This window comes from Etheostoma spectabile, chromosome 6, assembly GCF_008692095.1.
Source record: "Etheostoma spectabile isolate EspeVRDwgs_2016 chromosome 6, UIUC_Espe_1.0, whole genome shotgun sequence".
Lineage (NCBI taxonomy): Eukaryota > Metazoa > Chordata > Actinopteri > Perciformes > Percidae > Etheostoma > Etheostoma spectabile.
The window spans coordinates 2,129,501-2,149,375 of NC_045738.1; the positions used below are offsets into that span (position 1 = coordinate 2,129,501).

Below are 19,875 nucleotides of genomic sequence, written 5' to 3' on the forward strand. Positions count from 1 at the left end.
GTCAGTAGCCGTCGTGAAAAAGGTTGTTACTTTTGGAAGTTTTGCTAAAAACTTTCTGGTTTCTTCCCGCTTCTTCCTTTTTTCAGAACCACTTCGGTAGCTTCGCTTCCTTTTTCAACCGTCTGTAGCTTCCAGCTTCCAGCACGCTGAGCCTTTTGTTTACAAACACACGCAGATGCGCAGTAGGATAATGGAATAGTCCAATGTAGTGGGGACTGGGGGGAGTTTCTCATCATGAATTAAACAATCGGATAGCACTTTAGCGTATCAATGTTTAGAGATATAATTAATTGGTGAAAAGTAAGACAAGAAATCGTAACCATAAGTTTATGAGGCGTTTTACGGGGCCCTTGGTAGCTTGGGGCCCAACGCAATTGCCAACCTTTGCCTAATAGTAAGTCCGCCTCTGATTATGGGCATTAGTAGTCCCCAGAGGATGAACCCCACTGACTCGGGTGATACTTGACTTTTTCCTCCAGCGCCATAGCGAGCTGGATTTTTTTTGTGTTGTAGAGAAATATCTTGGATCACTTATGCATATTTTTATGACTTTGATGATCCTCTTACTTTTCCTTCCACCAGCAGGTGGAAAAGTTTTGGTTTTTAATGAAATATTTCAGCAACTTTTTTATGGATTGCCATTAAATTTAGCACAGACTTTCATGTTCCCCTCAGGACTGATTTTAATACCTTTTGAGGTTCCATTAACTTTTCATTTAGTCTTTCAGTTCAATAGTTTCAATACTTTGGTTTATGACCAAATACCTACAAAATAAAATGTAAACTGAGTAAACACAGTATTGGGACATATTCTGGAAAAAACAAACAAACACCATACTACAAATGTAAGGGGTTTTAGGACTCACTTGAAATACAGAGTTATATTTGTCGTAGCCATTAAAATGAAGTATTATCCAGTGTAGCTTTTTTTCATCTCAGCACTTTATGTTTTTGTTGAAGTGTATAGGCTCATTCTGGGCTGTCAGTGTAAGGCACTAACCTGTAAATGACACTACTCCACGGGCACCATCTCATTTTACTGCTTGTCTGCTGTACATGTGTTGAATCCTGTTAGCGCCGTCTGCCTAAGCTGCCAGCGCGTGTGCGTGTTTGTGTGTGTGTGTGTGTGTGTGTGTGTGTGTCAGGAATCGAGGGAAGTACAGGTAATGGATTAATATCAGAGCTGGCTCGGGCTCTGCATTGCTGTGTGGTGGCAACCTGTCATTATCATAAACACTGGCTCACACACACACACAAGCTCACACACGCTCACTGGCAATTGCAACGCACATGCACATACAAATACAAATACAGTATACATCCAGAAACACACATTTCTTCTCTCACCTGTCCCTCTCCCTTGCCTCAACTCTCTCTCCCTGTCTCCTTACTTGTCATTGTGGCACACAGTAAAACTGGCCTGTGATCATCTTGAATCCAGTCCCCTACAGTGGGACCAATGCTGAGACTAGATTTCTTTGATGAGACAGTGTTTGGCTCCCAACATTAAGGAGGCAGAAGAGTATTTTGAACGCTGTTGTCATATGAGCCATCAGGCTTGTTTAGTTCCTCCAAACTTAACCTAATAGTTTGCCTAAGGCAGCGGGCAGGCGAGGGGGGTGTTCACTCTGATCCCATCATCCAAACACTCATTAATCCTCGCACTGCCCTTCTTCCCTGCCAGAAATGGTCATCTTATTAAGTCATTTATTCAGCATTGAGCTGTGTAATTGGACCGTGGAGGCCGATAGGAAACGTTTGAGTAAATTAGGACTGAGAAAGGGCCGAGGCCTGGATCAAACACTGGATAGCCTGGTTTGTGCACCCATAACAGGATGCTTGACACAAACTTCTTAGAGCACAATGAATGTGCCCAATGTAGTATTCTGTGATTTCAAGCTGTTGTTGACAGTACATTGAAGTAGAAAGATTACTGGTATCAAGAAAATGTCATTTAACTCAAGATGATTTCAAGTTAAATAATCATATTTTTAAGATTCAGTTTTAGACTAAAAGACCTGTCAATACAGCTGACAGCAACTTTTAAATTAAACACAACAGGACATACGCTCAGAGCCTTCGGTCCATCAACACTTTGTCAACCTTTATCTTTGACAAAGCTACCAGTGGCTTAAGAAATTTCCTGTTCCATAACTCAAAAACCCTGTAACTTACAGCTGGTCACTCCGATCCTGATGTTGACCCTGTCTGAATAGGGATGTTTATTACATTGTCATCAAAGCCGGAGAAGTTACTAAGATGCAGCACAGCTTGTTATCGTTACTGATACAGGCACCCATAGTAAAACTTGGTACCATGATCATAATGAGCAGTACTAATGACACTCATCCTGCTTCCTTAATTTGATGTGCTTCCTGTTGAATCAATGTATTGGTGTGGGACTTGATGCAGGATGCGAGTTTGGTATAAAGATGATGTTGTGTTTGATGTGTAGGACTGAGGTTACCATGCACAGCAGCTGGAATCTCGCAATATCACATATCACACAAAAATCCATCTTGGCAGGCTTCCAGTAACGTGTTTATGACTGATCGACCAGCCTACCGAACCAATCAGCCTCTGGTGAGGAGCTACCGGCAGCTACAGGCGTAGTTTATTGTGTGTGTGTGTGATGGCAGCAACAAAATGAAAACATGATACACAGATGGTTCATCCAATCCTCTGTCAGGTATTTTTGGAAAGTGCCTGCCCTTTTTTAAACAGTTTCCAATGAAGGCTTCTCAGATGGTTCTGTGTAACAAACCCCGTAGCGCGTCAGGTTAGGACTGAAGGCAGAAATCAAAAAAACTTTTTTTTCATTTATTTTTTAGCATTTTTAAATTGGTATTACTATTGTGGCACAAAAAATAACATAACAAGGCTAGAAAAATATATTTCAACACTAAATACATTTTTATATAATTACAATATATATATATATTGTAATGTGACCTCTCTCTCTTTTTCTCTTTCCATCTCTGCAGCAGTCTTATGCTCCTCCCCCTCCGCCCATGGCTCCGCCCAGCCCTGGCACCACAGGAGGAGGAGGTGGTGGAGGAGGAGGAGGAGGTCATGGAGGAGGGCTAGTGGAGCAGCTTAGTAAGACTAACCTGTACATCAGAGGCCTACCGCCTGCCACCACCGACCAGGACCTCATCAAACTCTGCCAGCCGTGAGTTCTATTCTATTCTGTTCTTTTCTATTTTGTTCTATTCTATTCTTTTCTATTCTGTTCTGTTCAGCCTCATCTGACCATGTCCTCGCTCTGCATGTGCATCCTTCAGAGCAGCTGAGCTCAGTTCATTCTTGCTCTGTTCGGTTTATCTTTTTGTAATTTGTTTTGCGTGAGTCCAAAAGCAGCTTATAATGAGTATCAACAGTTTGCTCTTGACCTTTCTGCCCAAACCCCCCTGTGCTTCCTCAGAGGAAAAAACACAACCCAGCTGGGCCTAACCCATCCGCTCCCTTCTGCACTAGGTCATCGGCACGCATGCCGCACAAGGACAGACACATGCATCCTTTTATCCATCAGCAGAAGATTACAAAAATAACGCAATTACTGTAATGTATTCCTTTTTGCTGTAACGCAGAAATACAATGTATTACTAATTAAATTTCAGTAATTTTATACCTGTTACAATCTCAGTAACGCATTTTAATGCAACATTTAGTATATCAACATGTCGGGAAATGATGTTTAGGCTTGCTACACGTAAATATCATTGCATTTAATCAGCCGTGGAAAGTAACTATGCTGTACTTCAATACAACTGTAAGGTTCTTTTTAATTAATATTTTATATTTTCTCCTACCAATTGTACGATTTACTTCTCTATTTTTATAGCTTTAGTTACTTTACATATTCGTATTAATTATACAAAATATTATCAATAATCAATGATACCTACCTGCCAAGTCAAACTTCTGCTGTTATTTTGGAAGGTGGAAAGTAACTCACAAGTAATGCAAAAGTACTGTAAAGCATTACAATTCAGAGGCGGTAATATTGTAATATGCCTAATTACTCTCAAATGACAGGAACTAGTAATATAATGTATGACATATTGGAAGTAACTTGCCCAACACTGGTCTTTAACATGTATGCCAACAGTTTTGGAAATGTATTTTTTAAAGTCTATATTACATATAGGACTTATCCACTCATTCCATGAAAGAAAGTCTAGTAAAACTAGACTTAATAGAAATGCAATTGCATTGTAGTCAGTGCTACCAAGTGATACAGCACAATTTAAAATATGAAGATTTATTACAACTGATCTGCAAGATTTGTAGTGGAGTTGATGAAGGCTCATCATTATCCATCAGCAGCTGGGTTACGTCTGAACAAGTTCTGGTACAGTGTTTATTTTAAGCCACTGTGCTTTGGCAGCAGCAGTTGTTATACACAGTTTGGGTTATAAATGCCCCATTGCTCTCTGTTTAATCGCTAAAAACATGGAAACTAAAAGTTCACCTTGGAAGACAGAGACAGTCTCACCACAAGGTCCACTCTGCTGCTTTCTGTCATTTCCCTTGATCTCCCTCAACAGATGGGGTTTAAAAGAATAGAATTAAAAAGATAAAAATGCAAAAAGGCTATAGAGAAAATAGGATAGTATATAGAAATGTGAGATTTTTCTGTAGTATGATTATTAAAAAAATGGAGGTTGCACTTTACATTCCACCACGGTAATAAGATGGTAATAGTGGGGTAACAGTGTTATAATAAAGAGGTAATATGTAGGTAATAACTTGTAATTACCAAGGTAATAACTGGGTAATACATCACCGTAATAAGATGTAATACTGGGATAATAAGGTGATAAGAAGGTAACAGATGTAATTACCATTGTAATAACTAGGAATTGGTTCAATGATAACCATATGTATACACCTAAATATTACCTCTTTATTAACACACTGTTACCCCAATATTACCATCTTATTACCGTGGCGGAATGTAATGTGCTACCAAAATGGAACTTTGAATTATTTTTATTAACACATCTTACCCAACTGGAGTGATTGTATTGTTATTATCAGTACTTTGCATTAAATGACTTGGATAGGAATACCTGAGTACTTAATAGAGACCTTGTTATTACACCCAAGGGTGTGAGCATGTATTCTTACATTCACAGCAATGTAGCTGAGCGTATCTGATCTTTCAGTTAAGATATGGGTAAATGATGCAAATGATAAACCAGCTCTTCCAGAGAGGATCCTGTTTGCCTCCAACTATTACCTGATATTATCAAATTTAACTGGAGAATGATATATTGAGCTAAATATTCAGCAGGTAAAGGCTTTCAATGTCTCATCAGCGTTTTTAGTTGATCTGATTTCGGAATAAATAAAAAGGTGGATTAAAATGAAATGTGAAGACTGCGCATGAACACACACACACACACACACACACACGCACACACACACACACACACACACACACACACACACCCCACCACGCACGACACGCCACCCACACACACACAAACACACACCATACCTTGCCCTTCTGCATGTCAGCTGCAGTTCAAGCCTGTTGTATTTCAGCTTAGCCCTGGAGGCGTTCTGGAGAAACAGGGTGAAAAATGGGGGCCAATAAAAGTTTCATTAGCGGCCCAGTCAGTTTGCCAAGTGGCCAGTAACATTTAGGAAAGGTCAGTGGTGGAGGGGGCCTGTGTGTGCTGTTGGGCAGCAATCTTTGCCTTGGCTTTCTAACTCTCTGCGGCTTTCAGAAATACACTGAATAGCAGTTTCCTGTCACTCACTGATGTGACATGCGCCCAAACAAACACACACAAACAGGCATTTTATTCATGCACGTAGTCCCTTGATGCTGATACACACACACACACACACACACACTCACTTTTAGCTCAGTGTGGTCCTCATCCTTATTGTTACCAAGCGTGGCTTTTTTTGCGTATGCTAACCCGCCTACCAGCACCATCCTCTTCTTTCAGATTCTGTCATCCTCCTCATTTCCTCGCTCCATCCTTCTCTCTCTCTCTCTCTTTCTCTCTGCCTTTGTCCCTCAATCTACCCCTCACCCTTCTCTCTCTGTCTCTGTGCCAGTTCTCAGAGTGTCAGTGAAAAGTGCTGTTGTCAGCTGACATTTCCAATCACTCCCCCGGTCGCCCAAACTATGGACACACTTTTAACGTCTGGGGACAGAGCAGAACGTGAGCGGAATCTAAAGCAGAGCACAAGGGCAATTTCTCTCTCTCTCTCTCTCATTTTAACTGACACTGTCTCTGTCTCTCTCACACTTCCACTGATTCAACACACTATCTATCTATCTATCTATCTATCTATCTATCTATCTATCTATCTATCTGCTAGTCTCTACTTCGTGATGGAGGGGTTGTATAAGGACAGACAACTTATGAGAGAAATTACGGAAGACCTATATAAAACACTAAATGACTTTGCAGTCTCTCGTTAATCCTCAGCAGCTCAGTTAGAAAATGCAAAATCATGTAAATTTGAAAAGCGTCCCAACGAATGTGCTTGATGTTTTGTAGCAGTTGATTGATTTGAAACCTGAAACCTAGACATATCTGTCTGTCCTAAAATGTATTGTGTAGTATTTCAGAGACAGATTCCATCTTTAATCATCTTACTGTCTTATGAGCAAAACTCTGTGGACAAGAATTAATTTAAGTAATACGGCTTTTTTTCTTAAATAGTTGTTGGTAGGTGCCTACCCTGACAACTGTGTTTGACAATTTGTTTTGTGATCAAATTTTTACTTTTATTTTTAACAGCAACAAACAACTACAAACAACACTCTGAGACGGCAAACATGTCCCAGGGCAAAAAAATACAAATAAAACCCAGAAAGGAATGACGGGAGGGAGCGAGACAAAACAACACACGCAGAAACAGACACACACACAGACAGAGAGACAGAAGACAAGGGACCAACTGTATTTGACAATTTTAATAACTTTTTTTTAACCCATATTTGATCTGTTACCGAGCAGTGAATTCCGGTGATGAAAAGTGAAGCTGATGCGGAATTGCCTTAAACCTGCATTCTATCTCGTTTCCAGCAAAGGGCAACTCCCACTGGCTCAGAAAAGAAATCAGTTTCTATAAAAGTCTATGGGAAACTGACCCTACTTCTCACTAAATTTATTACAGTAAACAGTAAACAGTTTTCTAACAAGTTTATGGTCTCAATCACTAGTTTAAATTCGTCTTCAATACAGCATGATGTTCATTTAGTAAATTATTGTAGAAGATAAAGCAGGGGATGTGTGGCTACACACTGACCTTTCAAAGATAACAGAGGCTTAGCAATGCTAGCCATGGCCACATGCACACTGAAATAGCTTTGAACTTGTATTTGAGTGCTGTCCATCTATTTGTCTTTAACTTTAACCCTCTTTCTGTGTGTTTTCACTTCATCAAAGATTAATCAAATTGGAACGTCTTGGTCGCCTAAAAATGTATTGTTTGCCTATTTCCTGTACTGCCGTACATGCAGATGTATGTCGCCAGTGACTGAAGGTCCACATTTACCCGCCAACAGTGATTTTTTCCTTCTTTAGCATTTAGCGTTGCGCAGTGCAATTTTTACCACAACCAACACTGGCTTAGCTGCAGCATCCTCCCCAGCTCCGCCCTCTTGTCCAAATATGGTCAATTCTGGGTCCAAAATGCCAAGATGGCAACGGCCAAAAGGCAAACAGCTGGCTTCCAAACGGCAGTCCACAAATGACTGGGTGACATCACGTCCACCATTTTTTACAGTCTGTGGTCTTTACACATCTATTTCTGTCACTTTTTGTGTTTATAACTGAGTGCCAGGCACTAACAGTGTTACCTGCCAAGTGCCCTGCAGAAGAGTCTGAAAGCATGCTCTGCTTTCCCCATTTGAGCTATTACGGAATCACACTCCTCTCTATATTGGTCAGCTTTTCACCCAGCCTCAAGTGTGGTCATTTTGAACAGCTATAAATACTAGTTTTTCTATTATAACCCCGACCCTTAGGGTCAACAGTCATGATCTTTTGCCAACACTGGTGTTGTCTCACCTAATTTCACTTTAACTACATTGACAAAAGCATCCTATGTTAAGGATCCTGGATGAATGGGGAATATATTGAGCTCTCTGAAGAGTTATGGCCAGTGACGTAGTCAAGATCTAACTCATTTCAATTCAATTCACCCTTCATGTATTAAGATAGAGTATACCAATTCCTGAATGCACCACCTTACTGGCCTAGCAGACACTGATTAAAACATCATAAAAAGCCCCTTTGGCAGATAAACTTGTTTCAGTGGCATCAAACTATCTTCTGAATTCACAGCACATTGCCTTTTCATCATGGAAAAACTCCAAGACTTCATTTCTGTAAAGCCCCTGAACATGTTAAACTACATGTGGGGAATCAATTCAAAGACTTCTGAAGCACTGCACTATTTCAGTCCCTCTATCTGTGTTTGTCTGAGTCTAACTGGCAGAGAGAGGGACAGATGAGGGAAGTGCAAGAGACAAGACAACTGCATTGGATCCCCAATTACGGGATACCTCACACAGAGACCAACCTACGTGCATATACACACACACACATACACACTCACACACACACACACGCTGAAACACATAAACAGCCTGAGACACAACACTCACAACTTACAAACTCAGAGAACATGGACATATCCATAATGTATGTGTACACTCACAGGCATCCTGGAGAGATGTAGAAATGGTGTGTGTGTTGGTGTGTGGCAACTGGAATGCAGTAGACATCAAACGATGAGCATCCATTGTCTGACAGTGCTCCACAAGCAAATGAAAACACAGATCTGACGCTGTGGGGGCCTCTGAGGACTGTCATTAACACACACACACACACACACACACACACACACACACACACACACACACACACACACACACACACACACACACACACACACACACACACACAGCCAAGGTGCACACAGATTTTTCAAGCCTGCCAAAATTTTCCCAGAGTTTCCCATTCACGTTCCTCCTTAAACCTCGACAGTGTGGAAAATGCTGTCACTTTTTTTTATTTTGTTTTACTGTCTTTGTGTATCGCGTATCTCAGTGGGGAAAAAAATCAAAAGTTTTGGCAAAAGTACTAAGGAGTTTTCATGTGTTGAAGAAGACAAGTAGCTTGTCCTAAAAGGTCTTCGCTGGCTTAGTACTGTTTTGCGGGGCTTTGTAGCTTTTCTACAAAGCCAAAGAAAAGAGAGAGAGAGAGAGCAACTCCTGGAAAGTACTGACAAAATGTAGATACTTCAGCAGGGTAAGAAAAAGAAATGGCTTCACTCCTGAAAACAAACAACACGCACAGTGAATCAGGATTGGGAACATAAGTGGTGTCATCTGGATGGGACCGACAGTGACAGACATTATGGGAATGAACTGAGCAGACTGGAAACAAACGTTCAATATACATCAAGGGAAGATAAAGTTTGGTTACAGAACTACAGAACTACAGAGCCTGCTGTGGTTTAGATCACTTTGTCAAGCATGTTGGAAAATTGCTCCGCTGTTTGCTTCACACTTAACTCCCTTAAAGGACTCTTTAGTCATGATTTACATCCAATGGAAACAAATGATATATCCAGATCCCTTTCAGAACACATTCACTCACTGTTTATTTGGCACAATGGAGAATAATGGAATAAGGAAGTGCTAACCCTAACCATCTGGCCTTTGGAGTCTATTGTTGATATGTTGTAAGTGAGTCTCATGTGTCACAGTCGTTGGGTCAAGTGCGGGTTGATGTTATTTCAACTATAGCTCCGGCTTCTGCTGGATCAATGAAAGGGCTCCAGTTGGGACTTTAAGACCGAATAGGACATTCTGCACTCCTCTTATTCCAAGCTCTCCTCTACATCATTACTTTATCATCTGATCTATTAATATACTTTAAAATACTTTCTTCCATTTCTTCAATAGCAGATTGCTGTAGCTGTCTGGATAAATGGAATTTACCACTGAATCAAGTCCAGAAGGGGACACCATTTTGGAATGGCGCAGTGTTGTTGTAATTTGAATTTTCCCCAAGGCCATTGTGTCATCTCGCTCTCCTCCTACTCTTCTTTTGTTTTTCAGTCCAGCTTAAACACACACACACACGCACTAAAAGCCACGCATTAAATATACACTGTGTTTGTTTTCCACTCCGAACATATTTTTTCAAGATTCATAATGTGTCAGGCCAAGTACGTCTCTCTACTTCTTTCTCACTCTCTTTCTTTTTTACCAGCACACACACACACGCAAACGAACAAACAGTCTGGAAATGTTTCACTTTTCTGCTGGGAAAAACAACCTGCCAAAACACCAATGGTGCATGAGATCTTTGTCATGCATTCATACTCACTCACATAGGCACTGTAGGTGTTTACATACACGCACACACACACACACACACACACACACATACACAAACACACAAACACACACAAAGTTTGAATCACACTGAAGCCGAAGTCAACAAAGATCTGGGTATTGCCAGATGGTGTGTGTAATGTGTGTGATTACCGCTTTGGTGTTTTTGATCTGCGATGTTGCCTCGCGTGTGCGTCTGCATGTGTGTTTGTCTTTGCATATGTGTGTGGGCGATTAGACCCGCCTTGTTTTTTCAGTGTTGGATCACTCCCCAAATTGCAGGCTAAAGATCTTGTTTACCATTAGCCATGACTTTGTAAAAAAACACTGAGACAAACATCAGATTTGGTTTTAGCCTGACACAATCGGTGGGTTTGTAAAAACCCTAAAAATATCTCAAATTGCAGAAGAAATCTGTGAAATTATGCATTGTCTGAAAAAAAACAGTGATTTTTCTCTCTCCCAATTTCAATATCATAAGCTGCTCAGCTATTGTGTTATGTGTGATAGCGGCCTTTAAAGCCTTTTGTCTGTCGTTATTTCTGAAGTCTCCTGTCCCAATAGAGTTTGATGTGAAGCTGTCAAGCGAGTGTTCACTTTTTCTTACTGACAAAAGCAGTTGGCTGACAGAGACTCTCCTGATGGTGACAACTAAATGATCTCTTCTTTATTAAACACCTCTTACTATCTCCCTATCGCTCCCTGAATACCTCGCTTCCTCCTCGCCTTCAGTGTCTTTTTATTTATCTTTTGACTGACTGCTCTCCCTCTCCTCATCTCTTTCTCATTCCTCCGAGTGTCTCTCTCCTCCTCCCTTCACTTTATTCACCCTCTCAGCTTGTAACCTCCCACACTGTATCTTCTCTTGGTTTCTCTATCCTTCCTGTCTCCCTCCTAGTTGTCTCCCTCTTTTTCTGTGAAAGGGAAGAAGGAATATGCTTCCATCCCTCACCTGTGGCCATCAGCTAGCCAGTCTGTCAATCTGTTTGATAGTCAGTCAGCCAGTCTGTCATTGTGCAGCAGTGTTAAAACATTAATTAAAAAGTCTCATCCACAGAGCTAGGCAGTGATCCAGGCTGATCTCAGCGATCCAAGCTTTCTGGTCTGAGTCCCCCCCCCCCTCTCCTTCCAGGAGGACTGAAAGACTGGGCTGATAAGAAACAGTATTAACTTCTCTCTGAGAACAGCTGCTGAAGAATAAAAGAGTGATACAAGGGGAAAAAGACAAAGAGAGAGGCACAGGTTCAAACAGAAGACAGACAGTAAAGTATTGAAACGGACAGACATTAAAAGTTGGCACAGAGAACAGATGGAAAGAGGTGTGAAGTTTGTCTCTCTTATAGGCCCTCCAAGCAGGATTGGATTGGGTGCCGTACCGATGTCTAGTTATTACCATCATTTATGAGACAGTACTGTCTGGCCTACGGGTGAGATTTGAAACCGATAAGGACAGAATGGATGGATAGGAGCATAGATAGAAAATATGATGATTGCAGAGACTCTACCCCGAGAAACTGTTTTATGAACAGCCTTTGTTCATTTAAATTTTACTTTATCCTTTTGGATTCAAACTTTGTGGAAACTTCTTTGCAGTTTTACCTGAACATATTGTCTCAGAGGAGGTAACATGTCTTGAATTTCGACACCACGTGCAACTGTAAACACAAAGTTTGAATCCAAAAGGAAAAAATAAAATTAATATGAACAAAGTCTGTTCATAAAACAGTTTATTGGGGTGTCTGCAAGAGACTCCACGACATCAGTTACAGCTGATCTCGCTTTGGTGCTTATGATTTCAGTAAAATGAACTTAATTATTGAATTGCAGACAATTCTACCAACCGAATGATGTACAGCATGTCCATATTGACAAAAGTTTAGATCTTTTGTGTTTAAATACTTATTATGTAACATGTCAGAACTAATGTAAGGTACGTTGCCGGCGACCCCGTGGATGTTAACAGGTTTTAAGTGGTGCTTTGAGCTAAATGCTAATGCTAACATGTCAACGTGCTCACTATGATAATGCTAACAAACTGATTAGTAGCAAGAATGTGTATCAAATTCACCATCTCAGTTTAGCTTGTTAGCATGTTTAGATTTGCTAATTAGCACTTAACACAAATTCAAAGGCTGATGGGAAATTGTATTAGTTTGGCAGGTATTTGGTCACCTGTGGGGAACATAAATCTCTGCCGAACATTTAAAGTGGTGGACTGACAGAATGACCACGACAGACATTGCCACCACTACCCTAGAGCAATGCCCCATCCATAACACTCAAACAACAACCAATATTGCTCCAGATGTTAAAAATAGCAAAAAATGATACAACAACTAATCAAAATATTTCATTGTTGTTTTTACAGATATGGGAAGATTGTGTCAACAAAGGCCATCCTGGACAAGAACACCAACCAATGCAAAGGTGAGTGAGAATCTATAGGCTTTATCCAGTCTGGTTATGTGTGTGACTTGCAAAGTCATAATTGACTTCACAAACGCTGATATGAGATTTCAGTCAGGAAAACATCAGTTGAGAACTGACTAGCTCGGCGGCTTACAGGCAGACCAGTCAGTTTTTTTTGTATATTTTCCTTACTGTAGTACTTTTTTGCATCCCCAATTAATCAATGCCTAAATGTTTTACCAGTGAGCTAAAATGTCTGTCAACAGACAGTGTGACTTTAAATTAAAACAAAGTACTGCAATCGTGCTGCGCGTGCTGTTGCACAAGGTCCTTCTGTTTGCCTCAGAATTGTGAGTTTACTTCTGTGGTAGTCTAAGGGTGTGTAATGTTATTGTATACATAACAACAGTATTGACTCCCATAATAACCATTTTATCCTTTAATCTAGCTAAATGATGCACTGCTAGAGTACCTTCTATTTGGTTTCATTCCATGATGTTGAGTTCAGGTTTGCACCCTAATGATAGTCAGAGTTAAGCAGCTTTTCAAAGCAAGATGTTGGAATTGTTGGCATTGGCCAAGTCAAAATAGAGAATGCCACACAATAGCCACAATGTGTTTCAAATAGTCTCTGTGGTGAAAGAGGCTCACTCGAATGTGTTCTGATGAGGGTCTGCTTGATTGTTGGAGTGGTCTGAACAAAGCATTAATCAATATGATTGTAGTTGTCTGCTTTTGAAGAGGCACACAAGAGCTTGTATTCGGTATGATTGCTTCTCATCTGTCAGGGTTGTACTCAAAGGACACTGACATGGTTTAGGACAACGGCATAAATGGCCTTTAATCAGCACATCAGCTTCAATAACATGAGTGAAGGAAAAGTCAGTCTGATTGAGTCTTAGAATTCGCATGAACGTCGCAGAGACGTTCATGCAAATTCTAAGATTTCATCTGCTGTGATGACTTCAGAGAAGATATTTTGAGTAAATGATTACAGTCCTACCTTTTTAAACATAATAATGATCCGAACTGTGTTGAATGTCCCCTGAAAACTGTTTTACTTTAGTTATTTCTTGGATCTTTCTAACTGGCTAGTCAAATCTGCTTTGGCATCACATAATCAAATATTGCTTTGAGCTCTAAAAGCATATTGAAATGCCTGTCCTGACATCATTACAGCACAGCCGGAGGGAAGGCAGAATATTCTATAAACCTAGTGATAATTATCCGTTACTCTTTCCTTTTCTCGATTCATTCATTATTTTTATTGCTCTTACTTGAAATGGAGTTTAAAAAAAACGGATTCAGTAGAGAGCTCCAGCTCATGAGTATTATGTTTGCCAATTATGCTATGCTGTACAATCATGCTTCTTTTTTAGTATAATTTACACATGGAAAATGACATCTGTTTTATTTAAGATCACATCAGCACGCTTACAAATTAAACCAAAACCAACCTTAATTTGCTTTAAAGTGGTGATATTCTAGGCAAGTGTATTTACATAGGACATTTCAGGGGAATTCAAGGTGATTTACATAAAGCATGAAATAGCAATTAAAAACAATTGAAACATTTGTTGAAGAGAATAAAAAATAAAAGTGCTAAAATAGATTAAGACAGGTATAAGATATAAGAATAAAGGTTACACTGCAGCGGAAGAAATGGAACAAATCTGTTTAATTGATTTCTTTTTATGTAGATATTGGAACAACTCTACTACCCACGGACAGAGGTTGTTGCCGGTGGAGGGGCCTGAGATGCCTGGTGTTTTACCTTTGGAGATTGTGTCAAAACTATGGAGGGGGGAAGCCAGGGTGGAATATTGGGAGAAGGGAGGTGGGTACATTTGGATCTGGTCAGTGAACTCCAACAGGGGGAAGAGGGGGAAAGGGGTGAAAAGTTGAGTTGAGAGAACGGTGGTATGGAGTGGTAAAGGAGATGGATCCTTAAAGGTGTTAGTATTGGGTGGGAGGGTAGAGGGGGGTTGAGATTCCTCGTCCTAGCTCTGAGTGTCCCGTGGTCAAAGCTCTTCTCAGCTGGGGGCTGAGGTGGATCTCTGCCATGCTGTTTAGAGTCTTCATGTCTTGTGTCCTTGGCAGAGGGCAACAGGGTGACGCAGGAAGTAAAATAGGTTGGGGGTGAACAGCTTTACTCCTCACTTGCTAAGGAAAAGTCTATCTGTCATTAAAATGCTGTCTGCTGTCCCAGAAAAAGTTAAAATTGTTATTAAAATGCACTGAATGGATGGTACATGCAATCTCAACACCTCTTCTGACTGGTGGTGGAGGGACACTGATGGACACCTCAGCATTCAGAGAGCTGACTGTGTTCAGCAGATCAATAAAGTCCCGTTTCACAGTTGGGTGTGCTGCCACGATATGCAGGATTTTCTTTGCCGTGTTTCCGCTTTAGAAGGTTGGAGTGGCAGCCCTCTGATATTCACGTGACACTTTGTATTCACTTACTGTTTAAAACTCACATTTGCATAGAGTTCAAGTTGCTTCAGTTTAGGCTTGTGAAGCTAAGGTTTTCTTACTTTGGCCCAAAAGAAAGCAAACGTTGACTTTACTTGATATCACCATTTAGTTATGTTTCCTTTTAAGTTCCAAAGTGTTTAATTTGTTCACAATATGGACTAGCCTGCTCATATTTAAGTATAAAGCCAGAAGGAATGCTTGTATACAGTGTTGTAATGACAAAGTAGCGGTCGTAGTAAGTGAAAATGTGATCTGAGATGCACATTGTAAAATATGGCATGTATTGCTCATTATGTGTGATATCTGTAAACTGAATGGACTCTGACCATTATTATGATCCAAAAACTGAAATAGAACTATTTGTGTGAGAGAAAGGACACAATATCCTGGACTATAATTGTAACACATTTGGGGCCCTATTTTAATGATGTAAGCGCTCGGCGTGAAGTGCATGGTGCAGGTGCGTTTAGGGCGTGTCCAAATCCACTTTTGCTAGTTTGACGGTGGACAAAAGCGTTCGTGCGCCGGGCAAATGGTTGAAAAGGGTTGTACTTAGTGTCTTCATTAATTCATAGGTGTGTTTTGGGTGTAACATGCAATCAACCAATCAGAGTGTTATCTCTCATTCCCTTTAAAAGACAGGCGCGTTTATACCTTGGCGCACTGCTATTACGTAGGCGAATTTGCACCGTCATATTTTTATCTGTAGTCTTTTTAATATTTTGCATGTTTGTGCTGCTGCACTTCCCTGTGTGTGTGTGTGTGTGTGTGTGTGTGTGTGTGTGTGTGTGTGTGTGTGTGTGTGTGTGTGTGTGTGTGTGTGTGTGTGTAACAAGAATAGTGTACACGTGCTGTGCATAAGCCTAGGCACATTTTACTAATTTGTTGTTAAAATAACAATGAAATGCTGCGTTATTGACTTAAGACCAGGTTTTTGTTGGTCAATGGCGCAATCACTTCCCGCTTCCTTAAGATAGCACGTGGGCGCTGGACGGGAAATTAACAATTACGTTGGTCTTAAACACGCAAAGACACTTGCGTCGGACTTTACACTGTGCCGGCCGGGTGCAAGATAGGGCCCCTGATGCTTTTAACCATTGCAAACACCAACGCATTGTACAATATTCTTTAGGTGATGCTGCTGTTGACAACTTTTTCCAACTATTCCAACTGAACCTGTTCGTATGGGACCTGCTGTTTCTGGCCAGCAGTGTATCTACTAGACTAGTGCACCCCCACTAATTTTCAACCCTAATTAATGTTAACCCTTTCCCCCAGCTGCTGAAAAAACTTCTAGAGGAAACATTGGTTTGCCAAGTCAGAGTACATTCCTTTTTTTACTACATATTTTCCTGTGGACTTTTGCTTTTTGAGTTCCTCTCAGTCCTTACCCCTGCTGTGTGATGGTAAGTCATAATCCAGTTCATCAGACGGAGATCCAGGGTCTTGCAGCAGTAGAGCATATCTGTTGCAAACTAGCTGTGGGGAGTTGTTTTGTTGCTAGTTCTTCCTTTTGCAGCAGTCCACAGATGTTCCCTACCAACTACAGGGGTTGAAGAGGCGCTCTGCCTGGATGATAATGCAGACCAGCCGTATCACAAATCTCAGGCTGCTGTGCTCTGCCCGATGCTTGTCCTCCCATTTCCCAGGAAAATGATTTACTCTTAAACTTTGCACCAAGAGAGTGCGAGGGAGGACTATTATTTGTAGATTTATTACCTGGTGCACAGCCCTCCCGTTTCTTTGTAGTCTTGTTGGTGCTAATTAAATGTGTGTTAGCATACAGTTGTCCACTGTTTCGTCTGGGTTATGTGGTGTTATTCCCACAAGGCCCATTCACTTCCACATTCACTTCTAGCTTGTTTATTTTGGTTTTCAATTGGTTCGCAACCTTCTGAAGAAGTTTGTTGTCCATGAAGAAGGGAGCCATCTTGCTGCTAATTAGCTTTAGCTAAGGGCCACATTTCCAGTCACTGAAAGTAGAAAAATGCAAGCAGAGGTGAGGGCAAGCAAAGTGTCACTTTAATAAAAAAAAATAAAAAAAAATAAAAATCTTATTTTTTCTTATTGTTAACAAATCCCATGGAGAGACTATTCTAATAACGAGTATTGCCTGGGTAGGCAAAGCCTGATATAGCAATTTCCTCTCTGTCCAAAAACTATTAAAACACATCAACACTCACTAGACTACAGCAACAAATGGGTATTAATCTGCAGCTGAAAATAGGCCCGAACAGATACACTTGACTCTTGTTTGTGTAACATTTTGAGCCAATTATTTAGCTTTTTTCAAATATGTAATAAATGGAAAGACTGGAAAGGTGTGTACACGTACGTTTAAGCAGACATGTTTCCTAGCTCTTGTCCAAAATCAGATAAAAAAAAAAGTTCAATGAAAATTATAAAAGTAAAGATATGACTTAAGGACTGTGATTTAATAGTCATTAGATGCTTTGCAACATCAGTTAATGACTTCAGACTCATGCAGCAAGGTAACAGCCTAATTTAATCCCATCAGGTCACATTTTATTTGCTATCGTGGGTGAACTAACAATCAATACAGAGCAAAAGTTTGTATTTGTAGCTTGAAGAATCACCTGGGATAGCGTGCAGCTGCAAGCATGGGCTGTTTTATGTGTGCACTTAAATCATGTGTTCAAAAAAGAAAATTGGTCAAATATAGATTATCTAAAGATATACAAGGACAAAAGGTAAAAGAGTTCTGAACACTGACTGTGCCCCTGGGAGATTTGCCCTTTCTAAAGAGACGAGGTACTATGTGTATGGGCATACGTTTTTTTACAAATGTCGAAAATCAGATCAAAAATAAATAAATCAATAGAGCAAAAAAAGAAACAACAATTTACTTGAAAAATGTTTGGAACACACACACAACGTTTTTCTGTCTTGTCATCTGGTACAAGAGACACAACTTTCATTAGTACATAAAATCCAGGTAAAAAAAACCCGTATAAATCAGGGAATTTTTTGTAAAAAGTAAAGAGTCAGTGCGTTTGCATGTAAATAGTAGTGACATAAAGGCCTAGTTTGGAGTATATCCAGACAAGGCCTTTATGAATACTTAATATTACAGAGAGTGTTTCAAAATGCAAACTGATATCTTCAGCTGTAGATTTATGCGTATTATTTAATGCAGCAGCTGCAGCAGCATAGGCGATTTCTACGGGCTCTGGCCCACATCAGCAGTTTCGCTGCTTGTGATGTAGACATCATGTTAACTCACAATGAAGGAGTTTCATTATCAGGCGGCCATTAGAATGCCTTACAACCAGATGAGTGTTGGTTTGATTGCAGAGGCATTCAGTGGGGACAAGATAAGTGCTTAGCGTAACTAAGGGAGTACAAATTGGCACAGAGAGTTCTCTTGGAAAGGAAGGAAGGGATGGATGGGAGGAGGCACAGGGAGGGTGAGGGTGGGGTTAAAAATAACTTGTGGCTGTCAGAAAAGGAAGGGGACCCCTTGAAAGTGATGATTTAGCAGACATCCTCTTTTCAGTAAGATTTTGCAGAGAGGAAAGAGTACAGAGAGCGTGAGAGACAAAGACAAAATGAATAAATAAAATCATGTTCCGTTGCTGTCTGCAGGGATATATTATTGATTTCTATGGTGGTCTTGATCTAAATCATTTCTAAATTGTGTAAAATGTTCTGACTTTTCACGATTCCTCAGCTTTGGAAAACCCCACAAGCGTCTCGAGGCTTCTTTGCTTCTTTTACCCTAAAAAGTTAATATTTCTCTCTGGAACAATATATGAATATATGGTGCAAAGATACACTAATTTGTCAGCCCTATGCAACACTTTCCTCATAATATACTGTTTAATGCATTGCCATTTCAATGAACAAAGAAAGCAACATTTTTGCTTTGTCAGCAGAGGAAGAAGTATCTAGATCTTTTATTTAAGTCAAAGTAGAAACTTGTTATCAAAATATACAATGTAACTAATGCAAACATAAATATAGTAAAGTAAAGTAAAGTACAGTATTTCCCTCTGAGATGTAGTGGAGAAGTATAAAGCATAAAATGAATAATCAAGGAAAGTACAAGTACCTCAAAATTGTACTCAAGTACGGTACTTGAGTAAAGGTACTTAGTTACATTCTGCCACTGTGCTTTGTTCTCTGAGAAAATATAAAGATTTTCTTTGTAAAATCCACAGCTTTGTAGTGGGCTCAATGTTAAATACACTGACAGTTTTCTAGTTAGCAGTGTGGGAGCTCTGGGGGAGGGAGAGGGCACAGAGCACAGGATGGAGCAAGGAAGGGAGAGGAAACCACTTTAGATTGTAAAGGATTTCCATTTCCCAAAGACAAGTGCTCTCCCTCTCACTGTCTCCATGTCTCCTGCCTTTTCTCTGCCTCCCTTCTGTTTGTCATCTCTCTCTCTCTCTCTCTCTCTCTCTCTCTCTCTCTCTTTCTCTGCCTGCTGGCCACTCTCTCCCTCCCTTTCCTCCTTAGCTCTCTCTCTCCTTTTCCTTTCCTACTCAGTTAGTCCATTCTAATGGCCCATGGCCAGGAACTCCGGGAGCTCAGAAGATTAGATGGGAGGTGTGTGTGTGTGTGTGTGTGTGTGTGTGTGTGTG

The 19,875-nt window shown here is 40.4% G+C and overlaps 1 protein-coding gene across 11 annotated transcripts in view; it reads left to right on the forward strand.

Annotated features, from left to right (window-relative positions):
* The window catches only part of LOC116691760 (RNA-binding motif, single-stranded-interacting protein 3), a 221,956-nt gene that overhangs the window by 130,341 nt on the left and 71,740 nt on the right, over positions 1-19,875 (forward strand). For all 11 annotated transcript variants that reach the window (XM_032519635.1, XM_032519639.1, XM_032519633.1 and 8 more), the window contains 2 exons: positions 2,985-3,172; positions 12,753-12,811. In XM_032519635.1, the coding sequence (XP_032375526.1) occupies positions 2,985-3,172; positions 12,753-12,811 (247 nt within the window). The remainder of the gene's footprint in view (positions 1-2,984; positions 3,173-12,752; positions 12,812-19,875) is intronic.